Source organism: Cherax quadricarinatus, chromosome 75 (genome assembly GCF_038502225.1).
Source record: "Cherax quadricarinatus isolate ZL_2023a chromosome 75, ASM3850222v1, whole genome shotgun sequence".
Classification (NCBI taxonomy): Eukaryota; Metazoa; Arthropoda; class Malacostraca; order Decapoda; family Parastacidae; genus Cherax; species Cherax quadricarinatus.
In genome coordinates, this window is record NC_091366.1 from 5,778,557 (window position 1) to 5,793,863 (window position 15,307).

Genomic DNA, 15,307 nt, shown 5'->3' on the forward strand with positions numbered 1-15,307 from the left:
ACCCCCTGTCCTCAAAGCTCTGTTAAGTTATACCATGAATTAAGATCCTGGACTTCACCTTACAAAAGCAGACAAAGCAAATGTGATAGTAATTATGGATAAGGTAGATTATAGTGGAAAAATGAACATGTTATTAGAAGACAGAGGAACTTACCTGCCCCTTAACAACTTTAAGAACATAAGAATGGAGGAACACTGCAGAAGGCCTACTGGCCCATGCGAGGCCAGTTAGTTTAATATGCTTCTTATGCACCCCATACTCATCCTGTGGGTAGTAGTCAAAAGGTTACAGAGGTACATAATGGGTCCAGGGACTGGGCCCTAATGCTAATAATAATCTTTAAATTCTACAAGTACATGATACAACTTATACAGACCATCAGCTGACTTTTTTGGGGGTTATCCTAGGTAATTTATACGTTGAAATGGTATATTATTATAATAATTGGGGCGCTAAACCCGTAGGGATTATACAGCGCCTGTGGGGGATGGAAGGTATTTAGGTTCAATTGAACTGGAGCACAGATCCAATTCCATAGATCAAGAGCCCCTCAACAACGTTAAGGAACCTCCCTTGAGGGGTGAAAATGGTATTAAATACCGACAATTTGAAGCAACAGTTGGGTATCTTTACTGATGAAATGTTCCGTCTACACAGTAGGCTTCTTCAGTCAAATACAGAGGGAGCAGATGTTGTGAAATAAACATGTAATTAGTCCATCAACCTTCGAGAAAAAGTATTTGAGGTGGTCAGTCCCTTAGCCTGGAGAGGAGTTCAGCTCCATGGCCTGGAACAAGGTGGTCAGTCCCTTAGCCTGGATAAGATTTCAACTCCATGGTCTGGAACAAGATGTCAGTCCCTCAGCCTGGAGAAGAGTTCAGCTCCATGGTCTGGAACAAGGTGGTCAGTCCCTCAGCCTGGAGAAGAGTTCAGCTTCATGGTCTGGAACAAGGTGGTCAGTCCCTCAACCTGGAGAAGAGTTCAGCTCCATGGTCTGGAACAAGGTGGTCAGTCCCTCAGCCTGAAGAAGAGTTAAACTCCATGGTCTGGAACAAGGTGGTCAGTCCCTCAGCCTGAAGAAGAGTTAAACTCCATGGTCTGGAACAAGGTGGTCAGTCCCTCAGCCTGGAGAAGAGTTCAGCTTCATGGTCTGGAAGAAGGTGGTCAGTCCCTCAGCCTGGAGAAGAGTTCAGCTTCATGGTCTGGAACAATATGAAGCTGAAGCATGAGAACGGACTCTTAAATACTGTTGTTAGGTAAGACACATATGCAACAGTTAGGTATCTTTATTTCGAAACGTTTCGCCTACACAGTAGGCTTCTTCAGTCGAGTACAGAAAAGTTGATAGAAGCAGAAGATACTTGAAGACGATGTAATCAGTCCATCACCCTTAAAGTTTTGAGGTATTTTATACCATTTTAATGTTCACTCTTAAATACTGTCAAAAGTGAGGTGGGAGATCTGGAAGAGTTATGGGGAAGAGATTCACTATATCTTCGAGACCTTCCATCTTACAGATTACATCATCTTCATTTCACTACTACACTGCTGCCTCTGTATTTGACTGAAGAAGCCTACTGTGTAGGTGAAACGTTTCATCAATAAAGACACCCAACTGTGTCTAGATTTAGATTTTGCCACCGAAGTGGCTAGTTTATTGTGCACCCCATATCCATCCTGTGGACGGTAGTGCGAGAGCATATGGATACACAAAAGGCCTAGGAACTAGGCCCCAAAGGGTTAACAGGAATACATATGGATTTATATCTACATATCTATAGTTCACTTATCTGTTACAAGCAAATTTAGAAAATTTGCTTAGTATATCTGGTATCTTATTTTCATTAATAAGATATCTTGACATGTCACATAGGTTATTATACTGTCTGTCTCTGTATTCCTCAATAAGTGGACAATTAAGCACATAGTGTTCAAGAGAGTGACAATATGCCTGATCACATAATTTACATTTAGTTTGATCATCATCTGTGTGTCTCCCACACTGCCAGAAGTACTTGTAACCAAGCCTGTTCACATTGCACGATTGAGACACTGAAGCTTGCACTTTACTGTTGAAAATAATATTATGTTTAATATCTTTTATTTGTATATGATACAACTTATACAGACAATAGCTGACATCAATGATATATTACTCTCAATCCTCAACATGAGGGTATTTTATACCTGGGTGTTAGTGGACTGGTGTGGGTCGCATCCTGGGACAAAATTCACCTAATTTACCAGAAATTTTCAGCATAACAAGGGGCTTTATATAGAGTAATATATCACTGATATCAGCTATGGTCTGTATAAGTTGTATCAAATACAAATAAAAGATATTAAAGATAATATTATTTTCAACAGTAAAGCGTAAGTTTCAGTGACCCTTAAGACCTCACATAAACAAAGATATAAAAATGGATCGCAAGGAACATAATGTAAGTGATTCTGAAGAAGAAGACGCCGGTGACCTTCATTCTTCAGATAAAAACCATATAACTTCCCTGGTTTCTGAAGTAGATCCACCTGAGGCTCTGCCAGTGATAGAAGATGGTAAAAAGGTAGGGAATATATGATTTGTTGGGGATTTTTTGGTGGCCTGGGGGGTAAATTATTATAATCATGTGGGAGCGCTAAACCCTTACGATTATACAACGCATGTGGGGGGGGAGGGATGGAAGGTATTCAGGCTTAATTCAGGGAACTGGAGCACAGATCCAATTCCCTAGATCAAGAGCCCCTCACCAGCGTCCCTGGGGGGTAAAGCTCCCGCTTCACACACGGAGGGCCCGGGTTCGATTCCCGGTGGGGTGGAAACATTTTGACGTGTTTCCTTACACCTGTTGTCCTGTTCACCTAGCAGCAAATAGGTACCTGGGTGTTAGTCGACTGGTGTGGGTCGCATCCTGGGGGACAAGATTAAGGACCCCAATGGAAATAAGTTAGACAGTCCTCGATGACGCACTGACTTTCTTAGGTTATCCTGGGTGGCTAACCCTCCGGGGTTAAAAATCCGAACGAAATCTTATCTCTTATCTCTTCAACTCTGGGAGGGTTAGTCGGTTAGGATGATCTGGGGATCTGGGGGAGGGTTAGCCAGCTAGGATAACCCAGGGGATGGGTTAGCCACCCAGGATAACCCAGGGGATGGGTTAGCCACCCAGGATAACCCAGGAGATGGGTTAGCCACCCAAGATAACCCAGGGGATGGGTTAGCCACCCAGGATAACCCAGGGGATGGGTTAGGCATTCAGGATAACCCAGGGGATGGGTTAGCCACCCAAGATAACCCAGGGGATGGGTTAGCCACCCAAGATAACCCAGGGGATGGGTTAGCCACCCAAGATAACCCAGGGGATGGGTTAGCCACCCAAGATAACCCAGGGGATGGGTTAGCCACCCAAGATAACCCAGGGGATGGGTTAGCCACCCAGGATAACCCAGGGGATGGGTTAGCCACCCAGGATAACCCAGGGGATGGGTTAGCCACCCAAGATAACCCAGGGGATGGGTTAGCCACCCAAGATAACCCAGGGGATGGGTTAGCCACCCAGGATAACCCAGGGGATGGGTTAGCCACCCAAGATAACCCAGGGGATGGGTTAGCCACCCAGGATAACCCAGGGGATGGGTTAGCCACCCAGGATAACCCAGGGGATGGGTTAGCCACCCAGGATAACCCAGGGGATGGGTTAGCCACCCAGGATAACCCAGGGGATGGGTTAGCCACCCAAGATAACCCAGGGGGTGTTAGCCACCCAGGATAACCCAGCAGAGGGTTAGCCACCTAGGATAACCCAGGGGGTGTTAGCCACCCAGGATAACCCAGGGGGTGTTAGCCACCCAGGATAACCCAGTGGAGGGTTAGCTACCCAGGATAACCCAGGGGGTGTTAGCCACCCAGGATAACCCAGGGGGTGTTAGCCACCCAGGATAACCCAGGGGGTGTTAGCCACCCAAGATAACCCAGCAGAGGGTTAGCCACCTAGGATAACCCAGGGGGGTGTTAGCCACCCAGGATAACCCAGGGGGGTGTTAGCCACCCAGGATAACCCAGCGGAGGGTTAGCCACCCAGGATAACCCAGGGGGGTGTTAGCCACCCAGGATAACCCAGTGGAGGGTTAGCCACCTAGGATAACCCAGGGGGGTGTTAGTCACCCAGGATAACCCAGGGGTTGTTAGCCACCCAGGATAATCCAGGAGAGGGTTAGCCACCCAGGTACCTACTTACTACTAAGTGGAAAGGGACAGCAGGTGTAAGGAAACATGCCCAACATTTCACCCATGCTGGGGATTGATCCAGGACCCTTAGTGTGTGAGCTGAGGACGATGTCAACCGAGCTATGTGTGCCGGCAAGAACGAAGAATGTTCCTTGGTGGAAATTGTACATTAATTTATATTTTATGATACATACACCATCAACACCACGGAATCAAGTTATTTTTTCAAAGTCAAAGACAAAGATTTGTTTCTACGTGATACAATAGATAATAATAATAATAATAATAATAATACAGTGGACCCTCGACTAACTATATTATTTCATTTCAGACGTCTGTTCGGGTGCCATTACCGACTGAATTTGTTCCCATAAGGAATATTGTGAAATAGGTTAGTCCGTTTCAGACCCCCAAAAATTCACGTACAAAAGCACTTACAAAAATACACTTACATAACTGGTCGAGTTGGGAGCTGATCGTTAGTCGAGGGTCCACTGTAATAATATTTTATTTCAGCATGATACAATAAACGGTTGAGTATGAAGAAAGCCCATTGTTATGCAGAGCATTCCAGGCAAGCTTAACCTAACTTAAAACTAGGATGGGTTGAATTATTATTTGCTTTTATATAAGGACATTAAAGGTATACAAACAGCACATTTAGGCATTACAGAGAAAACAAACAAGCTGACAATTATTTGCTAGATTATTATTGTGGGAGATGTTGGGAGAATAATTTTTTTTTTCTGGCATGAGCGGCATTTTAGAGCCAATCATTGTTTGGTATATGTGGTGGACGTAAACAAACAAAGATATCAGAGTAAACAAAGATGCAGAGGACTTAGATGACAGCCAATAAAGTTGATGTTACTGCAAGACGTATAAATTCCATTTCAATTACTCATACTAACCCATCATCAAATCCTCATGACAGACGCGGCACATATAAACAAATACAGATGGCAGAGTAAAAACAGATGGCAGAGTAAACGAAGATGCTGCAAACGTAAATAAAGACACGTGAGAGTAAACAAGGATGTGTCAGACATAATGAAAGACCGATGGCAGAGTAAGGTTAAGCCGATTTAGGTTATTTCATGTTATGTGGCTGTCTGAATTGCAGCATCCTCATCCTTCAATATGTAGGCCCTATACTCTCCACCTTTATCTCTGCTCTTGTAGCTACAAATACAGTATGTATTAGAAATACAATAGATAATTGCTTAAACCTATGTTCTTTAATAAAACCAAGCCATTTTGCATAAAAATGTAATGTTTAAATTATTTAATGTTTTAATATATATACTGTACTATATTTGCAGATTTTATCCAAGGTAATTGCAGATTTCGATGAATATAATCAGGTCGGTGAGCCAGGAGCTCTCCAGAATGAAGACTTGGATTCTGACACAGAACTGTACCTGTTTGTGATACCATCTGAATTGGTAAGTTCTTTACCTCCAGTATATTACTTGAATGATTCCTGAAAAGGTGTACAGTGGAACACCCGTATCCATGGATACGGTATCCGCGGTTTCGGTTATCCACTATTTACTGTGACCCAAAAATAACCCTTTATTTTGCTTAATAATGGCCTTAAAGTGCAAAAGTGTGATGCTGGCAGCTCTTCAGTGCCTAAGAGAAGCCATGAAATGCTTCCCATCAGTGAAAAAGTGCTAATTTTAGACTTCTTTTGCATTTGTCAATTAATTTATCAATTAAACTTTATCATCGGTACATATGTAAATGGAAAATGACTTATATATAGGGTACACTACTATCCACAGTTTCAGGTATCCACGGTAGGTCTTTCAATGTATCCCCTGTGGATATGGGGGAGTACTGTATACTGTTTGGGTTCTGCCCTGATCAGTTTAGTGGAAAGGGCTCTTTAGAGTTTAAATTTCACAAAAATGTTTTGATCTTAAATGGCTGTTGGATTAATTATTTATTTTGTTCCCCGCACCCCTAGGAACTGAATACAGTACTGTGGGTGAACAAATTGAACTCAAAAAAATAAACTTTTAATTCAGTGCTTAAAATGCAAATACAGTGGAACCTTGAGTTACGAGCAGCTCTCAACTTGAACAGTTATGTAAGTGTACTTTTGTAAGTGCTTTTGTAAGTGTATTTTTGGGGGTCTGAAATGGATTAATCTAATTTTCATTTTCCTTATGAGAACAGATTCGTTCGGTATCGGCACTCGAACAGCCTTCTGGAACGAATTAAGCTCGTAACTCAAGATACCACTGCATAAATAGGGCAATTAGAAAAGTTTTTTGGTAAAATAAACAGTATTGTGCTTTTCATTAGGACTCTTTGTCACACCACTCGAAATGCCATCTCGCACTGCCTAGTCTAGCTAATGGTGTGTAGCTGATGTATGTACCAGGTTACTATTACTCAGATCTTAGATCTTCTAACTTGCATTAGTCACTTACTTAATGCATGTGGTCACCATTGTACATCAGGTGCAGAAAATAATCATTATGAAGCTATTTTTTGACAGAATAATTTGCTTATAGTAATTAATACTATAGACCGAGAATTGGCATAGTGTGAGCCCAGTGAACCCTCAATTAAGGCTCCTGTATATAACATAATTTTCTGTACACTTGGTTGAAAGTGTATTAAAAAATTGCATAACATGTGAGAAGGCCTCATAATACTTGCTGTTTAATTTTAGACGCACATTTTCAATCGTGTTTATAAAAATTTGTACCATGGAGATAAGCCATGCTTTAGGGCTTACTGTGGTTGATAGGAATGAAATACCAAGTACAGTAAGTCACACCTACTTCATAAAGTTTATATATAATTTTATTCACCATTAACCCACACATTTTCTGTGAAAACTAAGCAGCATTCTTCTCAGTCCAGGAACATTATTTAGCTCATAATGAACAAAAAGGTACAATACCTTGACTGGAACAATACACAGATAACCTGTACATAGGAGAAAGAAACTTATGATGATATTTTGGTCTGACCTGGCCCATTAACTAGTCACACACTGTGTTTGTGACTAATTAATGGTCCAAATTGGACCGTAACATCGACATAAGTTTCTCCTGTGTGTGGGTTATGAGCCCAGGATGGAGGAAAATATTGTTGAGTTCATATTTCCAATTGTGGGTTAGTTGAGCTGTTCCAGCCAGTGATTTTTATTCTTCTTATAACTATTTTTATTTATTTTTCAGATAAATCCTTATAGTTTGATTAACAAAGAGGTTGTTATTGGCTCCTCAAAAGGAAAAGACCTTATCGTGGAAGAACAACATTGCAGAATTGTGACCTATGAAAATTCCTCGGTAGCAGACACTCCCACCCTTTTCTTACCTGATGAAATGGGCATGTTACATATTGGTCTGTATTAGAGAGGTTCATAAAATTTTAGTTTAAATTAAGGGTGTATATTCTGAGTGTGCTAGGTGAGCACTGCACACCCACCAAAGATAGTAAATTTATCATAAATATTAAGCTCACTCAATTATACTATAATGGATCATTATGGGAAACTAATTTTGCTGTCCTTTTGTTATGAAGTAGTGGCAGGTGTTCTGAGATGTCACTGCACACCCCACTATGCTACTCCACAGTGCACTCCCCATGACAATAATCAGTATGTGGCACTGGTTTTAATCATGGGAAGTGGGTATTAGAGCACAGTGATATATGTCGCTGATTGTGCTATATTAAGGATATCATGCAATTTTTTTGTGGCAAATCACTGAACTTACAAACTTCTGCGGTACAGTAAAGAAAATAATGTTGGATTTTGTACGTTTTCAGCTAACTCTGAGATCAAGGGTCAAGTTCTGATCAGAAGCCAACCCAGAAACCTCGTCAGTCAACCAAAAATAAACATAGATGACCTTAGATCGGTTCAGCACAAACCACCAGCAGATATTAAGGAGAGAAATTTCTTGAGTAATGCAGGTGGGTAAGGAAAGTTCCTGTGAATACTCTATCTCAGTTGAAGATATTTCTAATTATTATTATGACTTGGCATGGCGTTGGAGTGTGAGCAAAGTAACATTTATGAAGGGATTCAAGGAAACCAGTTAGCTGGAAGTGGAAAGTACAGTGCTTGTGCTCTGATTATTATTATTGGGGAGCGTTAAACCCATAGAGATTATACAGTGCCTGGGGGGGGGTATTGGAATGGAAGGCATTCAGGCTAAATTAAAGGGACTGGAGCATAGATCCAATTCCCTATATCAAGAGCCTCTCAGTATTGTCAAGGAACCTCCCTCGAGGGGCTTGTGCTCTGAAGGAGGGGTGGAGACATGTTGCAGTTTTGAACGGTAGTGTCAACATGCCTACCTACCTGGAGTCTACCTGGAGGGTATTCCGAGGATCAACACCCCCATGGCCCAGTGCACAACCAGGCCTCTGGCAAGACAGTGTCCTTGCCATATAAATTAATATTTATCTTGATTCTTTATTTTGGAAAATAGTTGAGTTACAGGTCCACAACCCATTATCCGAAATTGTGATATTGGAAAAGTTCTGAAAACAGAAGGTTTTCATGAAATGTGGAGCGTCAGTCATCTCTGAACTTCGAAAAATTCTGAAATTCGAAACATTACTGGCTCCAAGGGTTTCAGATAAAGGGATGTGGACCTGTACTTACATATGATAGCTTGGTAGGCTTCTTGCAGTGCTCACTTTTCTTTCATACTTGAGACTGACTTATTCTGCAAATATAAAGTCTTCCTTCTAATTGGTGATGTATGAGGGTGTCTATTAAAAATATTTTCCATTATTTTGATGTATGAAGGCATTTAATAGACTAAAACTATTTTGCATTATTTTCATACTATAAATGTGAATAATGTGTGCATATGTACGAGTCCTACTTGTTCCACTGTTATTCTTCTGGCTTGTTAATCTCTGGAACTTACAGAGGTATCTTCAGAATCCAATTTTTCCTGTTAAACTAATAATTAACATGGTTATTATCACACCGGCCGATTCCCACCAAGGCAGGGTGGCCCGAAAAAGAAAAACTTTCACCATCATTCACTCCATCACTGTCTTGCCAGAAGGGTGCTTTACACTACAGTTTTTAAACTGCAACATTAACACCCCTCCTTCAGAGTGCAGGCACTGTACTTCCCATCTCCAGGACTCAAGTCCGGCCTGCCGGTTTCCCTGAATCCCTTCATAAATGTTACTTTGCTCACACTCCAACAGCACGTCAAGTATTAAAAACCATTTGTCTCCATTCACTCCTATCAAACACGCTCACGCATGCCTGCTGGAAGTCCAAGCCCCTCGCACACAAAACCTCCTTTACCCCCTCCCTCCAACCCTTCCTAGGCCGACCCCTACCCCGCCTTCCTTCCACTACAGACTGATACACTCTTGAAGTCATTCTGTTTCGCTCCATTCTCTCTACATGTCCGAACCACCTCAACAACCCTTCCTCAGCCCTCTGGACAACAGTTTTGGTAATCCCGCACCTCCTCCTAACTTCCAAACTACGAATTCTCTGCATTATATTCACACCACACATTGCCCTCAGACATGACATCTCCACTGCCTCCAGCCTTCTCCTCGCTGCAACATTCATCACCCACGCTTCACACCCATATAAGAGCGTTGGTAAAACTATACTCTCATACATTCCCCTCTTTGCCTCCAAGGACAAAGTTCTTTGTCTCCACAGACTCCTAAGTGCACCACTCACTCTTTTTCCCTCATCAATTCTATGATTCACCTCATCTTTCATAGACCCATCCGCTGACACGTCCACTCCCAAATATCTGAATACGTTCACCTCCTCCATACTCTCTCCCTCCAATCTGATATTCAATCTTTCATCACCTAATCTTTTTGTTATCCTCATAACCTTACTCTTTCCTGTATTCACCTTTAATTTTCTTCTTTTGCACACCCTACCAAATTCATCCACCAATCTCTGCAACTTCTCTTCAGAATCTCCCAAGAGCACAGTGTCATCGGCAAAGAGCAGCTGTGACAACTCCCACTTTGTGTGTGATTCTTTATCTTCTAACTCCACGCCTCTTGCCAAGACCCTCGCATTTACTTCTCTTACAACCCCATCTATAAATATATTAAACAACCACGGTGACATCACACATCCTTGTCTAAGGCCTACTTTTACTGGGAAAAAATTTCCCTCTTTCCTACATACTCTAACTTGAGCCTCACTATCCTCGTAAAAACTCTTCACTGCTTTCAGTAACCTACCTCCTACACCATACACTTGCAACATCTGCCACATTGCCCCCCTATCCACCCTGTCATACGCCTTTTCCAAATCCATAAATGCCACAAAGACCTCTTTAGCCTTATCTAAATACTGTTCACTTATATGTTTCACTGTAAACACCTGGTCCACACACCCCCTACCTTTCCTAAAGCCTCCTTGTTCATCTGCTATCCTATTCTCCGTCTTACTCTTAATTCTTTCAATTATAACTCTACCATACACTTTACCAGGTACACTCAACAGACTTATCCCCCTATAATTTTTGCACTCTCTTTTATCCCCTTTGCCTTTATACAAAGGAACTATGCATGCTCTCTGCCAATCCCTAGGTACCTTACCCTCTTCCATACATTTATTAAATAATTGCACCAACCACTCCAAAACTATATCCCCACCTGCTTTTAACATTTCTATCTTTATCCCATCAATCCCGGCTGCCTTACCCCCTTTCATTTTACCTACTGCCTCACGAACTTCCCCCACACTCACAACTGGCTCTTCCTCACTCCTACAAGATGTTATTCCTCCTTGCCCTATACACGAAATCACAGCTTCCCTATCTTCATCAACATTTAACAATTCCTCAAAATATTCCTTCCATCTTCCCAATACCTCTACCTCTCCATTTAATAACTCTCCTCTCCTATTTTTAACTGACAAATCCATTTGTTCTCTAGGCTTTCTTAACTTGTTAATCTCACTCCAAAACTTTTTCTTATTTTCAACAAAATTTGTTGATAACATCTCACCCACTCTCTCATTTGCTCTCTTTTTACATTGCTTCACCACTCTCTTAACTTCTCTCTTTTTCTCCATATACTCTTCCCTCCTTGCATCACTTCTACTTTGTAAAAACTTCTCATATGCTAACTTTTTCTCCCTTACTACTCTCTTTACATCATCATTCCACCAATCGCTCCTCTTCCCTCCTGCACCCACTTTCCTGTAACCACAAACTTCTGCTGAACACTCTAACACTACATTTTTAAACCTACCCCATACCTCTTCGACCCCATTGCCTATGCTCTCATTAGCCCATCTATCCTCCAATAGCTGTTTATATCTTACCCTAACTGCCTCCTCTTTTAGTTTATAAACCTTCACCTCTCTCTTCCCTGATGCTTCTATTCTCCTTGTATCCCATCTACCTTTTACTCTCAGTGTAGCTACAACTAGAAAGTGATCTGATATATCTGTGGCCCCTCTATAAACATGTACATCCTGAAGTCTACTCAACAGTCTTTTATCTACCAATACATAATCCAACAAACTACTGTCATTTCGCCCTACATCATATCGTGTATACTTATTTATCCTCTTTTTCTTAAAATATGTATTACCTATAACATGGTAGTTTTGTAAATTTAAAGTTTTTTTTTTTTTTTTTTTTTTTTTTTAAAAAAGTCGGCCATCTCCCACCGAGGCAGGGTGACCCAAAAAAAGAAAGAAAATCCCCAAAAAGAAAATACTTTCATCATCATTCAACACTTTCACCACACTCGCACATTATCACTGCTTTTTGCAGAGGTGCTCAGAATATAACAGTCTAGAAGCATACACATATAAAGATACACAACATATCCTTCCAAACTGCCAATATATATATCCCCTCCTTTAAAGTATGTGCATTAAAATTTTACACGTTTTATAAAATAAAATTGGAAATGTTAAGATAAGATTTCGTTCGGATTTTTAACCCCGGAGGGTTAGCCACCCAGGATAACCCAAGAAAGTCAGTGCGTCATCGAGGACTGTCTAACTTATTTCCATTGGGGTCCTTAATCTTGTCCCCCAGGATGCGACCCACACCAGTCGACTAACACCCAGGTACCTATTTGCTGCTAGGTGAACAGGACAACAGGTGTAAGGAAACGTGTCGAAATGTTTCCACCCGCCGGGAATCGAACCCGGGCCCACCGTGTGTGAAGCGGGAGCTTTAGCCACCAGGCCACCGGGCCATTTATGTTAATTTTTTGAGCAGTATTGCATGTGTGCATGTAGTTATAATAATTTTTACTTCATATGATCTTTAATCTTGCAGGTAATGTAGCAAGGAAAAGGACAGTTGTCGAGGAAAACGACGGAGAACTGACTCAGGTTTCGAAAAGGAAAAAGAAGAAAAAGTTTGGTTCTCAGCACAGCAATGATGTCAGTCAGATTGAGGAGGCTGAAGCAACTGGTGTCGATTTCTCTCTAGATGCTGCCGTGATGCACAAAAACAAGGACAAAAAGTCTAGACACAAAAAATGTAAAAAATCACATCAAGACTCCAGTGTAGATAATGATTATGAGAGTGATGACATGTTTTTAGATTTACCAACGAAGAAGAAGAAGAAGAAGAAGAAGAAGAAGTCTAAAAAATTAGATAATACCATGTAATCTTTGAATTTGCAATGTAAGGAAATAAAATGCAATTATGAATAGCATATGTATTGTTAACCTTTATTGCAGAATTTTTTTTTTTTTTTTTCAACAAGTCAGCCGTCTCCCACCGAGGCAGGGTGACCCAAAAAAGAAAGAAAATCCCCAAAAAGAAAATACTTTCATCATCATTCAACACTTTCACCACACTCACACATTATCACTGTTTTTGCAGAGGTGCTCAGAATACAACAGTTTAGAAGTATACACATATAAAGATACACAACAATATATATACGTACTTTATATACTTTAAACTGATATTTGTGCTACTTTTTATGAATAAAAATGAAAACCTTCTCCTTGTAGCAATGGATTAATACTGTTTTCTTTGAATACTGCAGGTTAGGTTAGGTAAGATTCGTCAGGAAATGAGTATTTCCTGATGTGGTACAAGCAAGCAAGAGTTGTGTGCTAATATACAAGCGACACAAGCGACCAGAGGAGCTGAAACAACCTCGGCTTGTATAGCCCAACTCTATGATTTGTGGGTTTAGCACTTGGTTATAATTATAATAATTATAATTGTATAGACTAAATTAATGTGTAATTGTTTTGTGAGTTGGCTGCAAAATACAAGCACTTTGTGACGTACTACCACAGTACTACTATGTTTAGTAGTAGCAGTAGTAGTCTTACTCATATGATGACCTGCCACTGGAGCTTTTGGTCATCTGATTGAGGCCTTCCACTGGTTTATCAATCCATTCCTTTAAAAATAATTTATAATTATCTTATTTATGCTGTATAATGATTCCCATCTTGTTTAGATTTTATTGAATACCAGTTTGAAAATTAGCAAAATTTTATGAATAAAAATGATTCAAAGGAGATGCTTTGTTGTTGGTGAATGGCTCACGATCCAAGGAATTAGAGCTGCACTCCCTTGGATCAGATTTGATCGACCTAGCAGTGACTCCCTACAGGTTTAATGCTCTCCTCAATAAATGTAATATGCATAAAAAACATTTGGGATACAATGAGAGATGTTCTTGTCCATAAGTGCTGTTCTGTGAAACCTGTTCTCTCAGCAACGCTGTATGACCCTTATGGGTTTAGCACTTAAATTGACCACAATAATAATAATTCCAAAAGCAAGGGGCTAGTAACCCTTTCTGTATAAATTACTAAATTAAAAAGAACAACTTTTTGGTTTTCTTTTTTTATGTCGCCTCACCTCGGTGGGATATGGCCGGTTCGTTGGAAAAAAAAAAGTTCTCTGAATAAATAAGATTGTTTCCGACTATATGAACAGCTGTAATGTTCCTGATGTTAGTAAGTCTGGTAGGCTGTTAATTATGCAACCATACCTGGGTATCCGGTCAATAACTCTACTTCATTACTGGTTATGGAAGATTTTACCTGACTGCTCTTTGGACATTTGCTGACCTCTTAAGAAGCTCTTCCCTCCTTAGTGGAGGCTCAATAATAATCTTTATTTCTACAAGTTCTTTCTTTCAACAAAGCTGGCAGGGTGGCCCAAAAAGAAAAACAAGTTTCTCTTTTTAAATTTAATAATATATACAGAAGGGGTTACTAGCCCCTTGCTCCTGGCAGTTTAGTCGCCTCTTACAACATGCATGGCTTACGGAGGAAGAATTCTGTTCCACTTGCCAATGGAGACAATAGGAAATAAACAAGAACTAGAAAGAAAATAGAAGAAAACCCAGAAGGGTGTGTATATATATGCTTGTACATGTATGTGTAGTTTGACCTAAGTTTAAGTAGAAGTAGCAAGATGTACCTGAAATCTTGCATGTTTATGAGACAGAAAAAAGGGCATCAGCAATCCTACCATCATGTAAAACAATTACAGGCTTTCGTTTTACACTCACTTGGCAGGACGGTAGTACCTCCCTGGGCGGTTGCTGTCTACCAACCTACTACCTAGAATTTCTACAAGTATGTGATACAATTTATACAGACCATAACTGACATGAATGGCATACTATTTAGAAAGACCCTTGTGATGAAGAGCATTTCCTGCAACTTAGGTTAATTTTGTACCCAGGATGTGACACACCAGTCGGCTAATGCCCAGTTACCTACTTACTGCTAGGTGAACAGGGACAGCATGTGTATGGAAACACTCTCAATGTTTCCACTTGTACCAGGGGTCGACCACGGACACTCAGTGTGTGAGCTGAGTGCACTACCAACCAAGCTACAGAGACACCTTGATGCTGGTCAGGGGCTCTTGATCAAAAAAAAAATGGTTGGGTTAGCGCTTAATTTCGATTATAATAATCATCTGAAATATTGGTTATGTGCTCCCTTTCCTTGGGTTTAGCACTTCCCCTTTAATTCAAAAACAAATACAGTGGACCCCCGCTTTACGATTAGCTCCCAATGTGACCAATTATGTAAGTGTATTTATGTAAGTGCGTTTGTACGTGTATGTTTGGGGGTCTGAAATGGA

At 40.7% G+C, this 15,307-nt stretch overlaps 2 protein-coding genes across 3 annotated transcripts in view; one reads left to right on the forward strand and one right to left on the reverse strand.

Moving 5' to 3' along the window:
• LOC128691850 (uncharacterized) overlaps positions 1-15,307 on the reverse strand; it is a 406,268-nt gene that overhangs the window by 260,191 nt on the left and 130,770 nt on the right. The gene's annotated exons all lie outside the window — the stretch shown is intronic.
• LOC128691893 (uncharacterized) lies at positions 2,376-12,890 on the forward strand. The gene is made up of 5 exons (XM_053780865.2): positions 2,376-2,565; positions 5,549-5,671; positions 7,427-7,592; positions 8,019-8,165; positions 12,509-12,890. The coding sequence occupies exons 1-5, from the start codon at positions 2,422-2,424 to the stop codon at positions 12,844-12,846; spliced, it is 918 nt and encodes a 305-aa protein (XP_053636840.2). The 5' UTR covers positions 2,376-2,421; the 3' UTR covers positions 12,847-12,890.

What these genes read in the sequence shown, in the direction of transcription:
- LOC128691893 (XM_053780865.2), top strand. Translation starts at nt 2,422, where the DNA reads ATGGATCGCAAGGAACATAATGTAAGTGATTCTGAAGAAGAAGACGCC. An exon ending in TGATAGAAGATGGTAAAAAG is followed by an intron (nt 2,566 to 5,548) that starts GTAGGGAATATA and finishes CTATATTTGCAG; the next exon opens with ATTTTATCCAAGGTAATTGC. An exon ending in AATGGGCATGTTACATATTG is followed by an intron (nt 7,593 to 8,018) that starts GTCTGTATTAGA and finishes GTACGTTTTCAG; the next exon opens with CTAACTCTGAGATCAAGGGT.